General features: G+C 40.9%; 1 protein-coding gene across 1 annotated transcript; it reads left to right on the top strand.

The window, feature by feature from the left end:
- The first annotated feature begins 3352 nt into the window (after positions 1 to 3352).
- On the top strand, positions 3353 to 24796 carry LOC115589396 (GTPase IMAP family member 7-like). The gene is made up of 3 exons (XM_030430238.1): positions 3353 to 3599; positions 23527 to 23666; positions 23736 to 24796. The coding sequence occupies exons 1-3, from the start codon at positions 3353 to 3355 to the stop codon at positions 24642 to 24644; spliced, it is 1296 nt and encodes a 431-aa protein (XP_030286098.1). The 3' UTR covers positions 24645 to 24796.
- The last annotated feature ends 1443 nt before the right edge of the window (positions 24797 to 26239 follow it).

Genomic DNA, 26239 nt, shown 5'->3' with positions numbered 1-26239 from the left:
CTAATCATAAACATTTTTAACAGCATTCATATAAAACAACTTTAAAGATATTTTAATTAAACCAATGTATGGTGTCAGTTGTATTTCTTTCTTTTTCAAACACTGACCAGCATGATGTATGTACATACAATTTTTGACATGCTTCTGATGATTCTGTACAAGTTGTGGTTCCTTTTTTAATAAAGTGTATCAGTGCATATGAGCAATCAATACAAATCTACAAAAAAAGTGTAAGGTAATTTTATTTATTTATTATTATTTTTTTAATGTTTATAAAAGATTCTAAAGATTCAAAGAGTGAAACAAGACTAAGAGTCTACAGCCACACTAACATGCTGATGGTTAGTGTGTGTAATGTTTATCAAGTTAGCATGTGAGCACGAAGATAATTAGCACAAAACACCAAGTGGAGTTGAGGCTGATGTCATTGGTTGAATGTCATTAATTTGGTAATAAACTATACAAAATTTTAAGACGATGATGGTGTTATATGAAATGTCATGTGATCAAAGTCACACATAAGTAGTTATTTATAAAATCTTTTTTGACACTAAAATAATCTTATCCCTAATAAATGTCTCTACTTGAACAAAGGGATTTCCTGCAGGTCATGTAGGGTTTGTGTTGTTTGGGATGTACAGTGGGGCAAAAAAGTATTTAGTCAGCCTCCAATTGTGCAAGTTCTCCCACTTAAAAAGATGAGAGAGGCCTGTAATTTTCATCATAGGTACACTTCAACTATGAGAGACAGAATGGGGGGAAATAATCCAGGAAATCACATTGTAGGATTTTTAATGAATTAATTGGTAAATTCCTCGGTAAAATAAGTATTGGGTCACCTACAAACAAGCAAGATTTCTGGCTCTCACAGACCTGTAACTTCTTTATGAGGCTCCTCTGTCCTCCACTCGTTACCTGTATTAATGGCACCTGTTTGAACTCGTTATCAGTATAAAAGACACCTGTCCACAACCTCAAACAGTCACACTCCAAACTCCACTATGGCCAAGACCAAAGAGCTGTCAAAGGGCACCAGAAACAAAATTGTAGACCTGCACTAGGCTGGGAAGACTGAATCTGCAATAGGTAAGCAGCTTGGTGTGAAGAAATCAACTGTGGGAGCAATTATTAGAAAATGGAAGACATACAAGACCACTGATAATCTCCCTCGATCTGGGGCTCCACACAAGATCTCACCCCGTGGGGTCAAAATGATCACAAGAACGGTGAGCAAAAATCCCAGAACCACACGGGGGGTCCTAGTGAATGACCTGCAGAGAGCTGGGACCAAAGTAACAAAGGCTACCATCAGTAACACACTACGCCGCCAGGGACTCGAATCCTGCAGTGCCAGACGTGTCCCCCTGCTTAAGCCAGTACATGTCCAGGCCCATCTGAAGTTTGCTAGAGAGCATTTGGATGATCCAGAAGAGGATTGGGAGAATGTCATATGGTCAGATGAAACCAAAATAAAACTTTTTGGTAAAAACTCAACTTGTCGTGTTTGGAGGAGAAAGAATGCTGAGTTGCATCCAAAGAACACCATACCTACTGTGAAGCATGGGGGTGGAAACATCATGCTTTGGGGCCGTTTTTCTGCAAAGGGACCGGGACAACTGATCCGTTTAAAGGAAAGAATGAATGGGGCCATGTATCGTGAGATTTTGAGTGAAAACCTCCTTCCATCAGCAAGGGCATTGAAGATGAAACGTGGCTGGGTCTTTCAGCATGATAATGATCCCAAACACACCGCCTGGGCAACGAAGGAGTGGCTTCGTAAGAAGCATTTCAAGGTCCTGGAGTGGCCTAGCCAGTCTCCAGATCTCAACCCCATAGAAAATCTTTGGAGGGAGTTGAAAGTCCGTGTTGCCTAGCGCAGCCTCTCTCATCTTTTAAAGTGGGAGAACTTGCACAATTGGTGGCTGACTAAATACTTTTTTGCCCCACTGTATGTGTCCAAACTTGTGTTGAACTTTGTGAACAATGTGCACACAAACTCCCAAGCTGTGTGTTTCACTTTGTTTGTCAACTCACTATTTTGTCTACCTAACAATACCTCTTGCCTGGCTTCAATCTCCTCTACCATCAGGCCTTTTGGTTCTTCTGACGCAGATGAATCTGATGAGACACACAGATAGAATTGGTTGTCAAGTGTGTGGGGAATGTGGTAGAGCTGCTGCAGAAGCCGACATGGTTCAACAGGGTTGCCAAGATTTAAAAAAATAAAGTTTAAAAAGCAGTCGAAATCTAATCGAACTAAAATGGAGTTAGGTTTTTTTTGCATAAATGTACATGCATGTACAGTATATACTGTATAGGTGGGTTGATTTGATTATCTCACCGTACATTCTCTCAATGTATCAACATTTCCCCAAAATATCCAATTATCAATTTAAAAAAATCAATTAAAAAGCTTACCCCTGTTGCTCTGATGCAGCAAGGTAATCTACAAAGTAACTAGTAACTTAAGTTATAAAATAATGGTAAGGGAGTAAAAAGTAAAATCTTTTGCCAAAATGTAGCAGACTGGAAGTAAAAAGTAACAGAAAAATCACTGAATACTAAAGTACAATACTCAAATGAATGTTCTTGGTTGCTTCCATCACAGTGTTTATTTATAAAACCTTTCTTTGATGTGGAAATGATCTTATCTCTAAGAAAATAATGATCTTTCTTTGTCTGTCAGACTGTTAGACACCTAACAATACCTGTTGCCTGGCTTCAGTCTCTTCTACCATCAGGTCTTTTGGTTCCTCTGATGCAGAGAGAAGTGATGAGACACACAGATATTATTATCAGTGAAGTGTTTGAGGAATGTGGTTTAGCTGCTGCCGAGGTTAAACAGGGAAACCGAGGTTAAAAAAGGCAGACGGAATATTTAAGTAACTTAAGTTGGGGATTCCTGTGTTAATGTGCACAGAAGGCAGTTGCCAGAGAGCCTCATAAAATATTACTGATGACATTCATGCAAAAACGACTTAATGTCTTTTGTCTGTGCTGAAGGATCCTTCCATCTATAGTGGGGACATTCTACTGATAGCAAATTAAGACACAGACAGATCTGAGGAGGAGCTGAAGCCTGAGATAGTGAGGTGTATCAGAGAGTGTGCTCCTGGGCATCATGCTTTTCTCATTGTGCTCAAAGTGGAGAAATTCACACATCAGAACCAGGAAGTCATCAACACAATACAAGAGTACTTCTCTGAATAAGCTTTCAAATAGGCAACAGTTGTCTTCACTCATGGCGACCAGATCCCTGAGGGAGAGACAATTGACGATTTTGTCTGCCAGAATAAAATTCTGTGTGACCTGGTGAAGAAGTGTGGAGGATGGTGCCACGTAATCGACAAACATGAAACATGAATACAGGAGCAACCAGTTCCAGGTGGAGGAGCTGCTCAAGACGATAGACAAGATGGTGACGGAAAACAATGGAGGCTGCTTCACCAATGAGATGCTGCAAGAAGTGGAGCAAATGATAAAAGAAGAGGTGGAAAACATTAGACAGTCACCTGGAAACATGACAGAGGAAGAGATCAGGAAGGAGGCTAACAGGAGAGTTTATAAGGTTTTGATCAGATTAACAGGTGTTGGAACAGGTGCAATGTTGGGAGCTTTGCTTGGTGTAAGGGTGATGGTTCGAGTAGTGATCACAGCTTTAAGACTTGATCATCATCTGCCAAAACTACAGCAGGTGCTGCAGTAGCCATGGGAGTAATAATAGCTGGGGCAGAAGCAGCTGCAGCAGCAGCAGAAGCAGAAAAAGTAGTAACCTTAGGAATATTTGTTGCAGCTGTAGGGACGTCTGCAGCTGAAGGAGCAGACACACCATGGGAGGCAGACGCTGTGGACAGAATGTTACAGCCAAAGTAAAAAAAATAATTGAAACCTTTAATATTGTGGCTCCTGAACAAAAAAGAGATCATTTGCCTGTGTATTTAACAAGACATCTTTATTCTCTGATTAATATGTTCAATCACCTGTGATAGGTTGTACTTTCTGTCTAAGGTTCAAACTTTTGTCAGTTATTTCTGATTTACGAGCTGACCTCAGTGTTGGTTTGATGCGTTCTTTAAGTTTTTCGACTGCTGATTTAAATCAAGCCAGTGTACGCTGTTGGCTGTATTTCTGTCTGTTCTTAAAACACTGATTGCTGTTTTATGTTGAAAAATCCAACCAGAAAAATACCATCTAATGTAGGATTCTGATGCTCGTGCTAAATAAGCTTTGTTTCTTTGTGGGTCACAATGTCTCATCAATATGACCAATCAATAAAATGAAACCTATGAAAAAATTTTATCTTTTTGTTTTACTTAATAAGGTAATCAATTTATGACTGGTGCATTTGGATGATTAACCCTCGTATTGTCCTCCCATTTACTACGCACCTTTTGTCCTCTTGGGTCAAATTGACCCAGTCTGTTTTGACTGATAATAATTCATGAGGTATAAAATGATGACCAAGATGAGTGAAGATTTTAACTTGCAGGTGGCGCTTCATGAAATGTCAGGGGATCACCATCATTAGTATTCATCCTCAAAACACAACTGATAGGGGATCAAGAAAGTCAGTCAGATTTATCCTCTGAACCAAAGTGGTCAACACCACAGGCAGAGGTCAAAACCAGGTAGTAGACTTTGTCCACATGGCGGCTATTTTGACGTCAGGGCAGGAAGCTCAGATGCTGGGATATCTTGCTGCTGTGTTTCTGGTTGTAAGTTGTACAAAGACAGGAGATCTGACAAACTGTTATCATTACAGCGCTCCTTGAATATGGATAGTGATAGGTAAAATAACCTATCGATAACACCATTAGCTATGATTAGCATTCAGTCAGCAGTGACATGGTAACATTTGGCCAGATTCCTGATATTTATAGGATCTGGAACACAGCAGTACAACATTTGAGCATTTCTTATGCACTTTTCACTGACACTGGACTGTAGATAAGATCACTGCTTGTCCTGTAAAAGGAGCAACATACCTGCAGTGAAGTTGAGCAAAACATAGGTTGTATCCAGAGAATGTAGCCTTTGTGACAGATGAAAGGTTCTATTTTATGTTACGTGGGAGCTGTGATCGCTTTGAGGAAGAGTAGGCAGTAAGTCAATTTCATTCTGCAGAACAAAACCAACATCACAATATCAGATAAACCACATATCAGCACTGATTCATGACCCTTATGAAAAAAAGTCCAACATGTTTGTGTTTTCACAATCAGATTATCAATGAACCATAATACAAGTTCAGCATCATGAGATTTTATTGAGTAGTGCAACACGCACAATGGAAGTGCATGAACACGTACTCTAAAGGGTGTTTCTTTCTTTTTCTTTTTTTTTGCGCTTCAGTCAGGAAGTGAAGGTGGCAGAAAAACTCTGAGAACATACAGAGAACACATTCACATGCACACTGGCAGCCTCATTACTCTGACTGATTGTCACTCTGCAGGTTCTTCACTTTGGACAACATGGCTTACAGTAAGTTAATTTCTTTCTTCAGGACTGATCACTGCTCATTGAGTCTTAAGAAATAGAAATTTAATTAACAGCTGTTTTGTGTTTAATCATTTTTTACAGTGCAGAGGCACTTCAACATTCTCCTCCTTGTAATTCTTTTCCTATATAATGTGAATTATACTGATGTCTTGCACTGATTAGGCTCAGCTCTGTTTTATAAAAGCTGACTTCAACACTGTGAGCATGTTGGTGAGTGAAAAGTACATCCCTTGTTTGTGCATAATTTCTACAAAGTGCCCTAGTTGCATCTGCACGGCAACTCCAATGTATTGATGATAGTGATTTCAATGTCATGTCTACCTTGATGTCTGCATTATTGAAGATTCTGTTCCAACTTTGAGTGGAACCTGCACAAAAAAATTACATGCATCTTGACAACTGCCTTCAAAACTGTTGACACCCACCAAATTTAGAGAATGTGCTGCGCAGGGTATATAATGGATTAAGGGGTTCTTGTTCTTCAAGTGAGCATGCAGCCCATTATAATGTCCAGACATGTTACTTACATTTTCATATGCCTGACCTCTACAGTTTGCAAGATCTAGGCCTAAACTGTCAAGCATAGCCATTACAGTATTGGCCAAGCTCTCCCCTGTGTAATTCTCAATTGGCTCAAAGCCAACAAATCGCCCTATTATTTTTCCTTCTTCATTCATAAATCTAAAAATGAAGGTCAGATGGTCAATATGTGACAGATCAGGAGTAGGGGTGGAAATCGAGAACCGGTTCCGACTCAGAACAGGTTCAAACTGACCAATTCCATCGGAATTGTAAGCCTCAGGCGTTATCAATTCTTCTTCGCGATTCTCTCATTTCCCTGCCTGCACAAGGAAATTTTGCGTCGCGGTACATTTGTGTCACACTCTCTGATGACTAAGACCTTCAACCGCGAGGCAGCATCATTGAGAAGAAGAAGTGATCTATTCTGCCGTGTGTAATCAGTGTAATCAACCTGGATGCGAGAGAAAGCTAGCATAAATATCGCCGCTTCTTAATTCGTAGCAAAACTGCTTTTTTTTTTAGAGATAGAAAGCGAAGTTGTCCCTACAAGCTCTGGGACTGTACTACTAACTCTAAAGGCTGCACACCTGAACAATTGGCTCCATGAACTCACCTTTCTCCCATGATCAGCTGTTAGCCCCGTCGATCAGCTGTTAGCCTAGCAACTCTAACTTTAAAACCAATGTACTCAATACTCTGTGGGCTGTCCATCATTGCTCCGTTGGTCCTCCCTCCACCACAACCTCGGGCTTATTCACCGCCTGGCTCCTTTGACGCTCTCCTCTGCTGCTGTGCTCTCCCCTGGCTGCGGCGATGTAGGACGGGACCTCCAGACTCCAAACGAATATAGAGACCAGAGCTCGGGAGCTCGGGGACAGAACCAGATACACAGACACTTGGACACATCAGGAGAGAGCTTGAAGAAAAGTCTGCGAGGTAGTTAGACTCTGTTGCCCAGAGACGGCCTAAAATGGTGTTTTGTGGCTGGACCGTCCAGCCCCGCCTTCCCATAGGCTGCTGCCATTACCTTCTCAAATGATATGCAAACTACGCTCTACTTGCCCCTCCCCTCAGGCCCCTCCCTCTCGACGCCGAAACAGTGACAAAAAGTTGAAACTGAAAATCAGTGACATTGAAAAAAAACTGACATTGTAAAAAAATCTGTCACTGAAAAAAAAGTGACATGAAGAAAAAATCTGAAGATTGTCATTGAAAAATACAAAAAAATCCCAATAAAATGATAAGATTTTCGGATTTTAATTAGTTTATTTTTTCAGTTCCAATACTTGTTTCAATGCCAATACAACTGTTTTCAATACAAATGTTTCAATGACAACGTTTCCTTTTTCAGTACTGGTTTTGTTTTCAATGCCAATTTTTTTTTTTGGATGCCAAATTTTAAAGTCACCGTTCTGGCTCCATACAGACGCAAGTCTGTTTACAAGAACGGTGCTATTCCCTCCGTGCAGACTGACAGGCGCTCCATTTGTTCTTTGTTTTATTTGTTTGACTTGGTTAAGTGTCCTTGGGTAGCCTGAAAGCCGCTATATAAATTAAATATATTATTAATAATGCTGTAATATCGTGTTAGGGCGCCTGCGTTGCTGCTGGTCAAACAAGCTCCAGTGAGACCTCCGTTGACGGCGGTAAAGTTGACATTAAATATCCTGCATAAGCGCACTGTCGCCTTGCAACTGCAAGCAGCATGCAGTTTTTTGTTGTATGTTTGAGTTGAATATGTTCATGTTCACAGTCTTGTGCAGACATAATTTGGGGAAAAAATAAAATGGTTGGTTTTGGTGCAGAAGACTGTGTAGAACTCCTTTTTTGCCACTCAATGAACTACTCAGGAATCGATATGAGAATTGATAAGGAATTGAATCGATAGGCAGAATTGACAATGGCATTGATATTGATTAAAAACTAATCAATTCCCACCCCTAATCAGGAGTCGAGTTCACAATCAAAGAAAAGTACTTGGCATGCTGTATCTCTGTAGCTATGGTAGCTTTCACTTTGACGCCCATTTGCTTTATCAAATCCTCATAGATGGTGGATGAAACATAGGATGTCAGGGTTCTCCCCAGAAATTTTTAGTGTAGTGGGTGGGGGGGGCTTCTTTAACGAGAAGACTGCGGCAGCCCACAAACAACCGCTATAAAGCAGCTAACATGTTCAGCCAGGAAATGATCAAACAGGGAAATGACCTCCAGAATGCCAAGAAAGTTCTCATTGTGTGGTGATCCAATAAGTTCATCATCACCCCGGAAAGGCAACCCCCTTTCACTCAAAAACTGAATGACAGCCACAACCGGTTCAGCACCAGGCGTCAGCACTTTTCTCCCTCCAGTTGTTGCACTAGTTGAGCATTCACAGTCCTGTTCTCGCTGACAGATGAGCGCCGAATTAATGCTAGCATACAACTACAGTGCTCTGTGCTTTTCTCATGATTCTGCAAGCGTTCAAGGTGTTTCCAGTCAGAGAAGCTACTAACAAATTGATGTGTCTTTGTTATAAAGAGCATGCAGGCAAAGCAATAAATGTTACCTGTAGATGGTGAATATGTCATCCAGTCACGGGAAACTCTCTTCCCATTTGGTAAACAGCAGTAGGCCCGCATTCACAAAGACTTTTATCTTAACGTTAGGAGTACTCCTAAATCGGACTAAAAGTTTTTATGTAGGAGTCATTTCTTAAAAGTAATTCAAAGCCACTGAGATTTAGTTTTAGTTATGAAAACAGTGAACTCCTAAACTAGAAGTAACTCTCTGTTGCTATGGATGATGTCATTTTATAAGGACGCACTTAGAAGCAATGACAATGGTGGTTGTTGAGTGACAGGGCAGCCCATTGAAAAGTCATTTAGGCTACACAATGCATGTATTGAAAATAAGGAAGTTGCCTACAAGCCCATGACAAAGCCTTTGTAAATATATTGGATAAAGAAATGTATTTATGAGGAGAATTAAGTGCACCCCCCCAAACAAAAACGCCTAGGACACAAATTACAAATTAGAATGCGATGAAAATGTTTTCTCCATTAAAATTCGGGAATCGTGTGTTGATCCGGGCCATTTCTCAACAATGTCCAGTATATTGTAACATGCGTCAAAGACAATTTGTGTATTAATGGAATGCAACTTTTTCTGATTGACAAAAGCCCTATTCGCACGGGAATAGTATAACCTGGGGACCTCCAGTAATTTGTAATAATTGTGGAGGTCGTCTGTGCTCTTAATCCCGTGCGAATCTGCCATGTCCGTGATTTGTAAAGTAAAAATTCCACCGCAAATTACCTACCATATTTCGACAAACACAGAGGTCATTTGATAATATTAGTCCCGTGGCAATTGGCAGGTTTTTTTGTGTTTTCCACACCTTTTTTCTGCCTTTTTCCCGGTCGAGAATTATGGAGGCTGCGTTGGGAGTTATAAAGGAATGTTTTGACAGCATTCTGGGTGCAAATTCAGGAGGCTCATCAGAAGAGCGAAATCTCGAAAGATGATTAGATGGATGCATGGCAGCATGCGGTAAGGAACATTTTTCCATCTTTTAACAGGCTCACCAGTTATTATATTAAAATATCCATATCTAACCGTTGTGCTGCTCCACTAAGACTTTGCTTATCCTGTGCGAATGCGCCACAGGAAACACAGACATGGTGGGATAATTTCTAAATCACTTGAGGTCCCCAGGTTATACTAGTCCCGAACTAGTGCGAAGAGCTGCATTTTCCCCGTAGCCAAATACCGGAGTGTTGCCAAACATTTTAACTCCGGCATTATTGGATTGTTTCGGTTGGTTGGGAACGTTATTGTGTCCCTCACCAACTCAACCACAACTTCAATCCCCAAATTTACGACTGACACGCCCATTATTTTTAGGAGTTGCTCCTAAATTCGCCTGTTAGGAGCTACTTTTAACCTTAAGATTCTTTGTGAATACGGGCCCAGATCGTTAGTAAAGGAGCACACTTTACCGGCCAAACTGCCATCACGAGTTGAGGCCGGGTATTTGCTTGTTTGGTTATGAAATGCAGCAGGTCCGCGATCGATTAGGACAGTGTGAGCATTTTCATTAACTTTGCCCCACAATGCCGGATCCGACACCTGGCACATCCAGTCATCGAGCTGCCAGTGTAAGTACTGGATGTGCTCGGGCTGCCTGATCAGCTCACACCGGTGCTGTGAATGCAGCTAGCAACAGGCTAACACTAGCTTCCGCCGACATTGTCCTCTAGCTCCAGGTTAGCTTGCAGGCAGTCCTCCTGTAGCCCAGGTAAATCAGATCACAAAGGGTTAACTATTCTTAGCCAATCAGAGAGCATGACCGCAGCAGCAGTGGGCAGGTTAGATGACACTAGTCAGACACCGGAGTGACTCTGTGGGGAGAGGAGCTGCTGCTGCTGCACGTTTCTAGATGTGTTGTGTGAATCGAGCCATGGTGAAATCTGCAAAGCATTACTGCATGACTTCTGAATTGGCCAGGTTTTTCACCTACCCCTTGAAAATGGATGGCGAGCTAACCCAGATGGATCACCCCAGAGCTCCATGAACTGAACTGCTATGAACTGAACTTCATCTTTGTCCAGCCACATTGGTAGGACAAAACTACACCAAGCCAGCACCCCCAACTACACTCAGTTCCAGTATCATTGACTTGACTTGACTTTATTGATTTTTTTTCACTTTTCGACTTGACTTAAGGACTGCTGTAACCTTCCGACTTCCATAAAGACACTCTGTTTTGCGGCTGGAAGTTAAGATAATGGATTAAGAAACATACTATTATTCCTGTTGTGTGCAGTGCTGATGTGGTAATGATGAGGTGGTTGTTCATAAGGTGATTTGGTTTAGAACTGCATTTTATTTTGATACACGAATTATGATTTGTTAAGTTTGAATTATTTTGGAATAGGGTGCACCCAGACCCAGATGTGTACAGTCTGATATGTATATTGTTTTTGGTGTTATATTTTTGGTTATAATATAAGGTATCAATTTAAAGCACTTTTTCTGGTTTCTTCATTTAATTTTGCAAACATTTCTGCCTCCTTGTCGAACCTTTTGTTAATTCTGATTCTAGCCACAGTAATTTCAGCCATTATTATTTATTTATCTTTATTTATCTTCATTGAATTTACTGTATTTGGAGCCATGTGTTACACCTCCTCCTCCACAGTGTCACCTTCGTCCTGATGATCCTGACCCCATTTGAAGAAAGTTTGAATGGATGGCACATTTCTCAAAAAAATTGCCTCCCTCTCCTCCTTTTCTCTTTTATGTTTTCACTTACTACAACCACTTACCTCACTCAATTTTTTTCTCTCAAACTACTTCCCCATGATCGACCACGAGTGGCTAGGGGGCGGTGCTGGCAGTTCCGATGGTTTCCACACTTGCACTTGACCAATCAAATCATCGTCTTTAGTTAAAAAAAACGAGGATGTTTTTTATTGGTTGCACATGGTGTCAATATCAGTGAGTAAAAGAGAAACAAGCGTTTTTATAGTTTCCCTACACGTCTGGTTGGGCCCAGGTGCACGTGGGCCCCTGGGCCTGTGCCCATAAAGCCCATTGATAATCCGGCCTTACCCAAAATTAGACACATACTTCTCTGCATGCTTCTGTAGGGATGAAGTGCCACACTTGCGGCTATCAACTAAAACTTTTAGGCAGATTTTACATGCTGTGAACCCTTTAAGAATGTTATTTTCGTTTTCTAAGACTAGTGCATTGCCCGTAGGAAGCATGTATTCCTATAGAAAAGTGGGAGGTTAAGTAGCTTTTTCATGGATGGCCAAATGAGGCTGTGATTGAAGGTGGGACGTCAGGGATATAATTGGCTGTTTTTGACTACTTTTGATTATACCATTATATTTCACCTTAAAAACTATTTACCTTGCCTTACTTGGTGTAATTATTTTTAACACAACCTCACATGTGTGACTGTACAGTTATTTTTTCATTTTAAGGTACTATATTAACACTATGGACCTAAAATCACAAAATAACATAAAATCAGAGTAGAAAAAGTTAGTTTCTTTACTGTGAAAACCACAAATATGTTTAATGAACCAATTGTATTAGTTATAATGCAAATATAAATTGTTGTTTACTAAATTGGTGCATAAGTTTTTGAAATTTACAAAGTTATGTGTAACTATTTACATTTAAATGCAGGCAATGCCTCAGGCTCCTCAGCTCATTCCTGCCTGTTCCACATTCAGCCGTCTCCTCCTTGGTTTGCCTCACAACACGACTCCACTACTCACTAAACACACCACACCAAATACTACATAACACACTAACTATACACTCCAAACACGCTATATGTCACAAATCTCTCAACTCTCAAAACTCGCTATCTCTGTCGCCGTCTCCAACACATCACTGCTGCTGTCAATCATCCGCCGATGTCCCTCCCACATCTTCCTGTTCCTCAACAACCAAACTTGCTGCTTGGACACTTTCGTGACAAAAGCACATTTTTACTGTTTCTTCTTGCACCAGACATAAAGCAAACGTAACGGCAATGTTCGCGAAAAAGCGTGTTGGACATTATTTACCCTAAATCCAGTTTTGGACGTGCCAGTGCATCCGCTCCATCAACTCGGGAGGTGGGCCGTGTGGGTCGGTTAGCGGCTAGCAGCTAGCTACACACGAACATCCACAGATTCCGATCCAACTTTGTTGACCGCGCGTCTCCGGATCTCCTCAGACCCGAATAGACTCGGTCTGGACTTGTTTAATTTCATTACAATCCACAACAGTCAGTTTAGATCAACAGAACAGAACAGAATGGGACCGAACTGTTGCTTTTTATAAATGTTTTATTGAATCTGTCATCACCTTCAATATAACAGTCTGGTTTGGTTCATTGTCCAACATACATCGCAACCCGCTTAACAAAATCATAAACATGAGCAGTAAAATAATTGGACTGGCACAGGAATCACTTCACAGCATCTACAATAGACGGACTAAACAAAAAGGTTTACAGATAGCTTCAGACACTGCGCACACACTACATTGCCACTATAGTCTCCTACCTTCAGGCCTGAGATACAGATCCCTCACTTTTAAAACAAAGAGAGCCATGACAAGCTTTGTCCCAGCATCAATCAGATTACTGAACAGCTGACCCGGTCTGGCTTGTGTGTGGGGGTGTGTGTTCGTGTGTGTGTGAGCGTGTGGATGAGTGTCCTTCTCTTTTTAACATTTGTTTTGTACTTCTTTTGTATTCACCTGTATGTATTTATTTGCTTATTTATCTTGTCTAAAATTTGCACTGCACTGACGCTTTTTACAAATGAAGTTTCTAACGAAAAAATAAAGTTCTTTGAATTTGAATTTGAATTGAACTGCCAGCAAAATCCTGGTCCAGCTCGCGCCGCTGCAGGTATAAATCCGCTTGTGACAAAAGCACATTTTTACTGTTTCTTCCTGCACCAGACATAAAGCAAACGTAACGGTAATGTTCGCGAAAAAGCGTGTTGGACATTATTTACCCTAAATCCGGTTTTGGACGTGCCAGTGCGTCCGCTCCGTCGACTCGGGCGGTGGGTCGTGTAGCTAGCGCTAGCTACACACGAACATCCACAGATTCCGATCCCACTTTGTTGTCCGCGCGTCTCCGGATCTCCTCAGACCCGAACAGACTTGGACTTGTTTAATCTCATTAATCCACAACAGTCAGTTTAGATGCACAGAACGGAACCGAACCGCCGCCAAAATCCCGGTCCAGCTCGCGCCGCTGCAGGTATAAATCCGCTTGTTTTAAAAGGTATGTCGTGGGCTTGAGAATTTGTAAAGCATTTATGAAATAATTTATTCACGCTATCATTGCAGTCCAAGCAAATGCTTAGTTGCACACCACTGAACCACGCAGCAGCCATGTTGAAAGTCTCAGGTCAGTCTGATCCTGATCCGCAGAGATATTTGAGGAACACACACACACACACACACACACACACACACACACACATACATACAAGTTCCTTGAGCCTGGAGCATATCACACCCACATGTGATATCAGTGACCACTATTGTTTCTTTGTTCTGCCCCACACACACACACACACACACACACACACACACATTTGTATAGTACATGTTAGTTAGATTGTGTGCCCTCATCTTTGTGTTGAATAAAATACGTACCTGTGTGACAATTGCAAGGAAAAAGTGCAATTTTATAAGTCAAGTTTAGCTTGTATTTGTGTTAAAATAAAATGAAGTCAACACACTGGAACACAGGTGAACAGCAGAGGAGACGTTATTTTTAAAGTAAAACTCTCGGCAAAATGCAATCTAGGCTTTTTTTTGTGAATGTATATGAGTCAAACATTCGTGTAAAAGCATAGTTACGACGAAAGAGGCACTTTTAACCCGTTTAATCCCAAATTTTTCCCTGCAAAATAAGTGCATGCATTTTACTCCTTAGACCTCCCTAACATATAATATGTATGAATTTTTTCATATCATGTTGGTTATGTTAGTGAAAATGTAGGTTTTATACTCGGCAACAATTGTTGCCGGTGGGAAACCGCATAGTCTAAATTTACACAATTCCTTCAATGTGACCTATTTACACATGTAAAGAATGAAAATAACATGAACATGAGTAACATATTATAACAAGGCATGTAGGGCCCTATAAAATCTGTTTTATTTTTTCCCAAATTCCGTTTTATTTTTTCCCTAATTCTGTTTTTTTCATTTTATTTTTTGGGAATTCCGTTTTTTCCGTTTTAATTTGTGTGAATCCCGATTTACTCTTATTATACTACCAAAAACAGTGTGTTTTTAATGTAAATGACTAAAATGTGCACAAATTAAATAGAAATTACCTTAAATTAATTGAGGTGACAAACATATTTCCTCAATACTGTACCATACAGTAAAGTGCATCAAAAACATTTTGACTTCATCATGTCTTCATACAGTAGTATATTTTGTGTTTTTATGGGTTTCATTGAATAAAAACATGGTCAGCTCTCAGGCAGATCCAGAAAAGCCTCCCAGCCCCGGCAGAGTCAGCTAAGAGGGCTGTGGCTAACGGGGCTAGCTAGCTAACAGCAGCTACTGTATGCAGCAGTTAACAGTCACTCTGGTATTATATGCCGATAATATGAATCGGACAGGTGGCTAACTCTAACGCATTAACGTTACACCTTTAATTATGATTTCTCAGGTCTGCTTCTTTGCAAAACAACACCTGACACATACAAGTCGTTCGGGAACTGCTCGGCTCTGTACTGAGGGGTAAATGTCAAGTTTCTCAGCTTTTTCGCCAACGAAGACGTGAGCAGCCGCTTCGCCATGCCTACATTGTTTTGACGGGGGAGCTCAGTCTGTGGGGAGGGGGGCGGCGGCGACTTGTTGCACCCACCGTGCAGTTTTCCCCAGAAAAACGTTCCTCTTCCACACGAGAACAACATTTCAGTGAAATTATGTCAAATTCCGCGATATTCCGTGTTAAAAAGTAGATTCCGTTTTAATCGGCCAATTCCGCGATTCTGTCCGTAAGGAAACACAGAGGTTGCGGCACTTTGACAACTGCTTTTTTCTCTTTGTTCCACCTGGATGCTTGACCCTCTGAATATCTTTCTACAGCATTGGTTGCCATGGCTACAACACTGTTACCCTTCCATCGCACCAGTAACTTCTCCCCCTCTGTAAGGACCTTCGTACTTCCACGAGGCATTTTTTCAAAATCCTTCACACCTGTGAAAGGAATGTCAAGCAGATGGCAAGGGACCCATAACCTTGTTTGGTCATTTCATCAATGAGGCTAAGTGAGGTGAAAAGGTTATCATGCACAAATGTGCATCCTGGAGGGACTTCTGCTTGTTCAGCCAGACCAAGGACTACACTTGGGCCCTGTCCTAAGCTAGTTTCAGGCAGATGTGTGTAGACTCCACAATGGGGCTCCATGTGAAACATGTACCCTGTGGGTGAAGCAAGGCTCCACAAGATGTAGCCATACCTGCCATAATAGCGTCTCATGCTTTCATCAATTGACAGCTGTTTCGTGTATGGCATCATCTTGTAGGTGTCATTCAGTGCACTACCCTACCCTTTGTAGAAAATGGTTGTCTGTGGCCTTTGAGTTATCCACCAGATGAATTGAAGCCATTATCTCGTCAAAGCGGTTCCTTCTTACTGCATTTGAGATGGCTTCATTGTAGACATCAGGGTCATATGACCAATACATGTGCCTCCGTGGTACTGAACTGTAGCCAGATGCGAGCAGAACCCCATAAAAACTCAGCAACTCATCCATGCTCAGATCAAGTGCCTTCCCTTTGGTTTGCATTGAGTAGAGGTTTGACATCTCAACAGTGAGCTCCCTCAGAGTAGGAGGATACATGCAAAGGAACAAATCAACAGGGTCAGGTTTAGTTTGTTTTATGCAATCTGCTGCATTTGGACCATAGATCACAAAATCTGGTATACCGGATGTGGCTGGGCGTCGATCGCAATCTTTTAAAAATCGTTCTCATCCTCCAGATAGGTTAACTGTGCTTCACCATTCAGCAGTATAGCAGGGAAATGGCCTGTATCGTCTTGGTACTCTCTATCTGAGCAGTCACTGTCACTTTCAATTGCATCTTTTTCAACTGTAGGAATGACTGTTATGTAGCACACATCACTTTGGGGTTCTTTTAAGTCTAGAAGATCCAAAACCTCTGATAGTTTTAAGGTGTGTAGAGAAAAACATAAGAAAAATAGAATAAACAGCTAAAACTTTTGACACCACTATGACTATGTGTTATGCTAGCGGCAACAAATGTTGCCGTGGTTACATTTACTCTTTTTATGATCACAAGATTTATGCAGGCATATAATTCTCATTATATATCAGTAGTAGACCCTTTAAATATTATATGTGCAAAATATTTCACTTATATCTGTTGATTAAGGTATTTTAATTGCTTCCTCTTGTACAAGTTTGAGGCAGACATTTCCCGCCAGCGGTGCAAGCAGGAAGTAAAGAGGCCTGGTCATGTGACCATTCACACTAGTTACATGACATTGATACAAATTAGAGGAGACAACATGTTCTTTGATTTAAAAACTTAAATTAGCTGCCAAAACCCAAACAGCACTTTTAGAGGTCCCAGAAGTAAAAAAAAAAAAAAAGAGCGGCAACAATTGTTGCCGGTGGGATTAAACGGGTTAAGATTGACCGTGTTTTCATGTTTGGCTCAAACTCATTTTCAATGTGAGTGCATGGGCCCTGGTGATACTACGAGCAAAGTTTCATGTTGTGTCGAGCCTTCTTAGTGTTTTAAAAACAGCGATTTTGATGCTAGGGTAAAAGTGCCCCATGCACTCCCATTGAAAATAAGTTTGAGCCGAAAACGAAAATACCGTCAATCTTAAAAGGGCCTCTTTCGTAGTAATTATGCTTTTACACAAAGTTTTGACTCATGCATTTACAAAAAAAGCCATGAGTCAAGACATAGGTCCTTTATTTCACTACAGGAGCAGCTCAAGTAAAATGTTATAACAAATTGTATCCAAATTATTATTAGGGCCAGACCAGGTCACAGACCTGCGAGGTATTGTTCTTCCAGTTATTATTATTATTATTATCATTATTATTGTAGGAGACTATACGGGCCTCACATGGACGGCACCATAGATATAAATGTAGGGGACTATCACTGCTTGATGATAAAGGTCATTAATCACTGGTGATTAATTTTACACTCGTAGATGGGGCACCACCTCCATTGTTTGAATAGGCTGGAGGGAACTATTCCAAACATCTAACTGTACAAGTTTGACTTGGACAGCTAGAGTATCAATTTCAAATCAATTTACTCAATCTCAATATTCTGAAGCAGTGAATTCTTTGCACGTATCCATCGGTTCTCCACATTAAGATTAAGTTCCAGACGAAACAAATGAATATATATGTTTATTGACTAAATAATTCGGGATAACATAAATGAACTGACAATTTTAGACGAACAACAGATAACAGAAAAGGTAAAGACTGTAATAAGCAAAGTAATAAAGTTATGTAACCGTCGACAGATGGTAAAGTTAAAGGGTCGGGTTTTTATATATTAAGTATTACGGGAGTAATCTTTTAATACTAATGAGACCCTATCCTCAACTTTCTTAAGTTCATAAGATAGAAGTCAGAACTTTAGACAGAAGTCAGAACCTGAGACAGAAGTCAGAACTTTAGACACCACTCATTCTCACGTGTGTGGATCCAGCTGTATGAAGACGTTCAGCCGGTTTTGTCTGGGCGTCAGGAGGCACTGAAGCTTGGTCTCTTTGAGAGTTTTGGGTTGGACCACGGCACGGCGCGTCAGTCCAGTAGCCAGAGGGAAGGCCGGTACTCTGTTGAGGAACTCTTGGTCCGAAGGCCCAGCGGGGTTTCCACCTTGGGAGCGCTAGGGGCAGAGTCGATCTCGGCTGGGAACACACAAAATCTCTTTTGTTGGAGACTCCTTGCACGGCTTCTGAGGCAGACGATGGACTGCAATTTCTTCATCAGATGATCACAGTCTTGACAAAGACTTTTTCTTGATGTTTCAAGGTGGTTCTCAAGTTCTGATCCTTTCACTAATTCAACTTCTTCTGGATCAGGCGGTGATACTTTAACGTTATATTAAAATCAAATCAAAAATCAAAAAGAAAATAATTTGTTCTATTAAAACTTGGATAAAAGTAAAGCACTTAAAGTAGTTATTCAATTCGCTTTCTTAGAGCTTGTTGCAAAAATAAAAGTAAAGATTACTTTGAAAATAAAAATAAGAATAAAAAGCAAAGAGGTGACGAGAAGAGAAGAGAAGAGAGAAGGAGAAGGTTCGGTCAGACCGAAGTCAGACCGAAGGTGAAACAGAGAGGAGAGAAGTGTAGTAACAGAAAGAAGTGACCCAAAGTCATGACCAAAGTCAGGACCCAAAAGTGATGTGCAGAGCATCTTCTCTGTTTTTATGAGCTACAGCAGACAGACTGAGAACAGGGGTGGGGCTGGCTGACAATACTCCTTCTGTGTTCGGCGTTTCGACCCACAACACTTTAAATCAACTAAACTATTGCCTTAATGTTTCAAAATCGTGTTTTAACTTCTCAAAAACTTTACCATCTTAAAAGTCGAATTTTTGTCTTCGTTAAAAGATGTAACATGGGTATGATCCAAGAATGAAAGAATTAAAAACATGATTAAGGCATAAAACAATAAAGTATACAAAATAAACAACAAAGTATACAATACACAGTAGGACCAAGGACTTATACATATTCCTTGTAGTTCTATCTTAACAAAACATATCAGACATTTACTGGGACTGGGTCATCTCTACCCCAACCAACATCTACCCCCACTTCCTGTCATCTGATGTGAAGAGAGAGAGGATCCTATTGTGCTTAGTTGTTAATTAGTAAGAGAAGGTCTCCAGTGATCTGTTTATAGCAAGAAAGCAACACATCTTCCTACTCTATTGAGAGAAGAGGATACGTGCTGGACATGGTTTGGCCTGAGGAAGAAGGAGTTCATCTTCTTTGTGAGGGGGGAGAAGAAGCGAATATTCAGTCAAACAGATAGGCTTTGTTTGTTAAAGGTCCCATATTATGCTCATTTCTGCTTCTTAACATGGTTCCTTGAAGTCTAAATGGAATGTTAGTAACATGCTTTGGTCGAAATAAGCTGAAGGATTGAGCACAGCAGGGTTCTTGAAACACCAGTTTCACAGCCCTGCTCCAGGTGGCCTGTTTCAGTGCCTTTCCCTTTAAATGCTAATGAGCTACTGCGCGCCGCCTACGGTGCCGCCCACTTCTTCCTGCCTGCGGAAGACGTGAGGACGGCATCATGTGACCATGGCAACGGCGGAGTTTCTGGAAGTAATGGCTGCCGGACAACAAGAGGCTCCAGAAGAAAGTAAGAACGAACATTGATTCTTCTCATTGGTTAGTAGTTAAGTTTGTTACCTCGACATTACTTTTATGTTACTGCAGACTAACGAAAGTTTTACGAGCTTATTGGCCGTCTGCCCCGCGTTGTTTCAAATAACAGCCCCCTTCTCCTGCCTCAAGTGTTTACATCATAAAGCTTAGCCAAACCTCGGCTGGTGTTTACTGCTGTCCAGTTAAAGTAACGCGGATGCAATTTGGCAATAGCAGTTACAAGAGAAAAGCGTGACCGTATATTAGTATTTACCCCCCCATCACCTCTCTACCAGCAGAATTGGTTTTTTTTACCAGTTACAACGGTTTATAAACTTTAGATATATTATCAAATAAAAAATGCGACGTGATTAGCGATTATAGTTTCCGGTGAATAATACAAATTCTGCATAAAAGCAGGTGTTCCTGTGGCAATTGTGTACAAATGCCTACATAACCTGAGAATATCTGCTGTATGGAAATACCACAATTAAGTGTGAACACTGGGCAAACATGGTTATCATTTTTCTGTCTCTCTTTTCTCTAATCTATCGTCACTCACTTACCTTTCATAATTTCTAGGTTACACGAAGACTACAGCAGCTTCCTGAGCCACCATCATGCATGGTGGACCCTCCTGGCCTGTAACCTGTCTGCCTGAATGTATCTGCACTGCAGAATGCACTGAACATTTATCAGACAGACTATGGACCTTTACGTCTGAGGGGAATAGTGCAGTAAGCTTTTAGTCACATAAATACTATTAATTTATCGCAAAAGTGTTATGATGAAAAGTACATAACTGATTCCTCTATCTTAAATTGCTTATAGTTTATCTTTTACTTATTACCATGAAAATTACATATCAAACAATGAAAACACAGAACAGTCAGGAAAGATGTTTTATTGTAAGAAACATTTGTAAACATGTGTTGACATGAATGAAATAATAATAAGAAAATAAATATCTGAAGTGAAACAGTTTGACTTTATATATTAACTTCAATATCAATATGAAAATAATAAAAAAAAAAAAGTATCTAGTTGCCATGGGTGTAAACATTCAGTGCTGACTTTATATTGAATTGTGTTCAGCCAATATAGCCTACAGAAGCTTTGTAAGCTGGTGTAGGGGCTCTCTGGGGTGGAGAGTGAGAGTTGTGCTGCCTGTCTGTGTGGTCCGAGAGGTCTTCAGGGATTATGAGTTTCAGCACCTCTTTCACATATGGGGCAGGGTCCTGGAAAACCTTCTCGAGATCAGGTCCAACAGTGCATCACCTCAGTCTGCAGTGCAATAAACAAAAATGTATGTTTACAGGAAAATTGCAGTAGAACCAAAAAGCCTTGTGCTGCAGTGTTGTAAAGTTTCTCTTATTTCTCCTAATTACTTCTTATTTATACATTCTCCTTATTATTTATTTTGAAAACCATCTTAAAATAATTCAGGTTTTAAGTGTTTGTGTGATGCCTGTGTGTCCATGTTTATTTTAATTTGAGAGGTTCAAATAAAAGATTGTAAAACTTACGGAATGTCGCCTCTGTCTACACGGGTTTGGCTCTGCACTCTCCCTTCCTTCCTGGACTTTGGAAAGCTCAGTTTGAAAAGAGGATCTCCTGATGATGTGGTAGCTTGTCCTCTATCAGCCTTCTCACTGTAATGCAGTGCAGCCAGGTAGAGTCTTAAACAGTAAAAAGACAATCAAACATGAAAACAATTGCAAGAAATGGGCAAACAATTTAAAATGTTCTCAACAAGTAATCACAGTTTAATTATCCTGCACAGAATTCCCAGATATGGATAGGATAACACATGACAGCACTGTTACAGTATAATTCAAGCACTAAAGGCTGCATCTAATGCGTTAACATTTCCAAACAAGTGATCAGATTAAAGTTATTTATTCAAGTCACTGTGCATTAGAATTATTTTGGTCATTTTCCTTAGTAAAAATATATATTCTTGCTTTCTTCTTGCGTCTCGGGGAGTGATGTCACGTACGTCTCAAGTCACGTTTTTACCATGAGGATAACTCACGTGTAACACCACGCAGCAACACAAAAATGGAGGGAGGAGAGAGATGCGCGTTTTTCTAGCTGTTATTAAAAACAAAAAAGCACAAATACTTGGTCAAGGGTCCGGCCCGGCCCGTCCGAGGATAGCGGCGGGCTCGGGCAGAGAATCTAAACTCTGTGTAGCATTCAGCAGTACACTGGTTTTGCCCTGGCTTAGGCCAACATATTCCAGCTTAGAAAACGTTTTCAAATGCATTATTTCACAAAATCCTGAAAACTTAGACCCGGCGGAGGGTGTGTGTATGTACCGCTTGACCGACCGGGTCTCTGGGTTTGCATGTGGAGACCGTGTTGATCGCGAACTAGCTCGCGGTTAGCATTAGCTTGGAAGATCGCGGTTAGCGTTAGCTGGTACTATGTGACACTGCTTGGTTAGTTCGTGTAAAATTGCTAAATAAAAACAGCTAAATACTTGCACATGCAGACATTTCCCTAGGACACGCATTACATAATGTGCAACATCAGAAATGTAATACACAGAGTGATTCTGCTGTAGCACTAACTTGTGTGGTCAGAGAAGCTAACGTTAGCGGTTAGCCGCTAACCATACCTTGTTCTCAATGGCAAAACACACAGTACATCACGCAGGAGTTCAGCCTTATCTACAGGAACACACAGCACATTATTTGTATACTTACATGTCCTTGGTCTGCAAGTATTCCTTTGAGTACAAGTCTGCAAACTACTCCTGCCTTGTACTGGCCCAAGTTGGTGAAACAGTCAGCGTCAAAGTGGTTCACACACACCAACAGTTTTTTGCCAACTTCAGCTGGGACATTGCTCTCAAAAATAAATTCAGTCCATGCAGCTCTTTTGTCCTCTGCAGCTGGGAGACGATGAAGTGTTTTGTGCTGGTCCTTGCAACCAACAACAGCGCACTTCTCCTTGAGCTTGGACATGGTGATTTCAATAGCGTAATGGCGGATCTCCCAGACGGTAGCTGTACCCGGTGGGTGGAGACACCGTGCGGTGAAGGGAGGGGCAGTGGGGTAGCCATATGCAAATGAGTGGCCGTCGACGTCGACAGCCGCAGCAAATTTGACTGGTGTATCTGGAAACTGCAGGCAGGACCCCTTTAGATATCTGTATCTCACTCAAAAAAGCACGGATAGTCTTTTTTCAAAGTTTATAGGTGTGTGGCAGCACCATGGACCCACAATAACACCCCAAATACCAGAAAAAGTCAGTTTTTCATAATATGGGATCTTGAAAGATGGTTAATCTTGTCTTGTGGTTGAGAGGTGAGAGGTCAGAGGATGGGGAAAGGAAGCAGAGCCTCGTGGTGGAGACATAAGGGCTGGTGTTCCTACATTATTGTTATGAATAGTAATAGAATATTTACATTTTAAAAACTGTATATCATAAAGATATTGTACCAAGACTTTTTTTTTGTAGCTGTGATATTTATTTCTTTTTTAAATAAAAATGTTCATAATTTAGCTTTTTTAGCATGTGTAACTTTTATTCATGAAAATCGGCGAAACACAAACATAAAATCTTATCGATGGTTATTATTTTCTTTCAGTGTCCAGCGAAACGAGAATCGTCATCTTGGGAAAAACTGGATCTGGGAAAAGCAGCCTGGCTAACACCATATTTAGAGAGGAAAGCTTCAAGATCAACCACACTCCGAATTCTGAGACTAGACAATGTCAAGCAGTACCTAAAAAGTTGACCATAAACGATTTTGCTAACTCCGAAAAAAAAGCACATCAAGCAAAATTCAAGACTGTCAATGGAAGAAGCATCACTCTGGTCGACACTCCTGGTTTCTTTGACACAGACAGATCTGAGGAGGAGATGAAGCCTGAGATAGTGAGGTGTATCACAGAGTGTGCTCCTGGGCCTCATGCTTTTCTCATTGTGCTCAAAGTGGAGAAAATCACAAAGCAGGAGCAGGAAGTCATCAACAAAATACAAGAATACTTCTCTGAAGAAGCTTTAAAATATGCCACAGTTGTCTTCACTCATGGTGACGATCTCCCTGAGGGAGAGAAGATTGAGGATTTTTTCAAAGAGAATAAGCATCTGAGTGACCTGGTGAAGAAGTGTGGAGGACGGTGCCACGTCATTGACAATAAATATTGGAAAGAAAAACCAAGGCATGAATACAGGAGCAACCACTTCCAGGTGGAGGACCTGCTTAAGACGATAGACAAGATGGTGACAGAAAACAATGGAGGCTACTACACCAATGAGATGCTGCAAGCAGTGGAGCAAATGATAAAACACAAGGAGGAAAAAATTAGACAGTCATCAGGAACCATGACAGAAGAAAAGATCAGGAAGGAGGCTAACAGGAGAGTTTATAAGGTTTTGATCAGATTAACAGGTGTTGGAACAGGTGCACTGTTGGGAGCTTTGCTTGGTGTAGCAGCAATCACAGCTTTAGCAGTAGATGCTAAAGCAGCAGGAGCAGCAGCAGCAGGAGCAGCAATCAAAATAGTTGGAGTGGCAGTGGCTGCAGTAGGAGGAGTATTGATAGGAGGTGTTCGAGGATATCATGCAGCTGAAGGAGCAGACACACCATGGGAGGCAGCAAAGAGGACAGCAGGGGCCATCAAGAACCAACCCCAAACTAGTGAATCAAAGGATGAGGTGGACAAATTATTACAACCAAAGTTAAAGTATAATTGAAACCTTTATTATTGTGGCTCTTGATTGGAGAAGAGATCATTAGCCTGTATATTTACTGAACAATCTTTATCTCTGATTGCTGTGTTCATCACATGTGATGTTTTACTTTTTGTCTAATGTTCAAACTTTAGGCACTTATTTCTGATTTACGAGCTGACCTTAGTGTTGGTTTCATATGTTCATTTATTTATTTTTTTCTATTGCTGATTTAAAAACCCCAATTCCAATGAAGTTGGGATGTTGTGTAAAACGTAAATAAAAACATAATAAAATGATTTGCAAATCCTTTTTAACTTAAATTCATTTGAATACACGACGAAGACAAGATATTTAATGTTTAAATTGCTAAACTTTATTGTTTTTGTGCAGATATTCACTCATTTTGAATTTGATGCCTGCAACACGTTCCAAAATAGCTGGGACAGCGGCAACAAAAGACTGGGAAAGTTGAGGAATGCTTAAAAAACACCTGTTTGAAACATTCCGCAGGTGAACAGGTAAATTGGATACAGCTGCCATGATTGGGTATAAAAGGAGCATCCCCAAAAGTGTTAGTCGTACACAAGCAAGGATGGGACAATGTTCACCACTTTGTCAGCAAATAGTCTTACAGTTTAAGAACAACATTTCTCAATGTACAGTTGCAAGAAATTGAGGGAATTCTTCATCTACAGACCATAATACCATCAAAAGATTCAGAGAATCTTGAGAAATCTCTGCATGTAAGCGGCAAAGCCAAAAACCAACATTAAATGCCTGTGACCTTTGATCCCTCAGGCGGCACTGCATTAAAAACCAACATCATTCTGTCAAGGATATTAGCACATGGGCTCAGGAACACTTCAGAAAACCGATGTCAGTTAACACAGTTCGTTGCTACATCTACAAGTGCAAGTTAAAACTCCACAATACAAAGTGAAAGCCCTATATCAACAACATCTAGAAATGTCACTGGCTTCTCTGGGCTCAAGCTCATCTGAGATGGACTGAAGCAAAGTGGAAAAGTGTGCTGTGGTCTGACGAGTCCACATTTCAAATTGTTTTTGGAAATCATGGACGTCGTGTCCTCTGGGCCAAAGAGGACCGTCCAGACTGCTATCAGTGCAAAGTTCAGAAGCCAGCATCTGTGATGGTATGGAGCTGTGTTAGTGCCCATGTTATTGGTAACTTGCACATGGTACAAGTTACACTGAAAGGTACATACAGGTTTTGGAGCAACATATGCTGCCATCAAGGCATCGTTTTTTTCAGGGACATCCCTGCTTATTTCAGCAAGACAATGCCAAGCCACATTCTGCACGTGTTACAACAGTGTGGCTTCGTATTTAAAGAGTGCAGGTACTAGACTAGCCTGCCTGCAGTCCAGACCTGTCTCCCATTGAAAATGTGTGGCGCATTATGAAGCGCAAATACAACAGCGGAGGCCCTGGACTGTTGAGCAACTGAAGTCGTATATCAAGCAAGAATGGCAAAGAATTCCACCTACAACACTTCGACAATTAGTGTCCTCACTTCCCAAACGCTTATTGAGTGTTGTTAAAAGGAATGGTGATGTAACACAGTGGTTAACATGCCGCTGTCCCAGCTCTTTTGGA

Source organism: Sparus aurata, chromosome 10, assembly GCF_900880675.1.
Source record: "Sparus aurata chromosome 10, fSpaAur1.1, whole genome shotgun sequence".
Lineage (NCBI taxonomy): Eukaryota > Metazoa > Chordata > Actinopteri > Spariformes > Sparidae > Sparus > Sparus aurata.
This window is presented reverse-complemented; position numbering and strand designations above follow the sequence as displayed.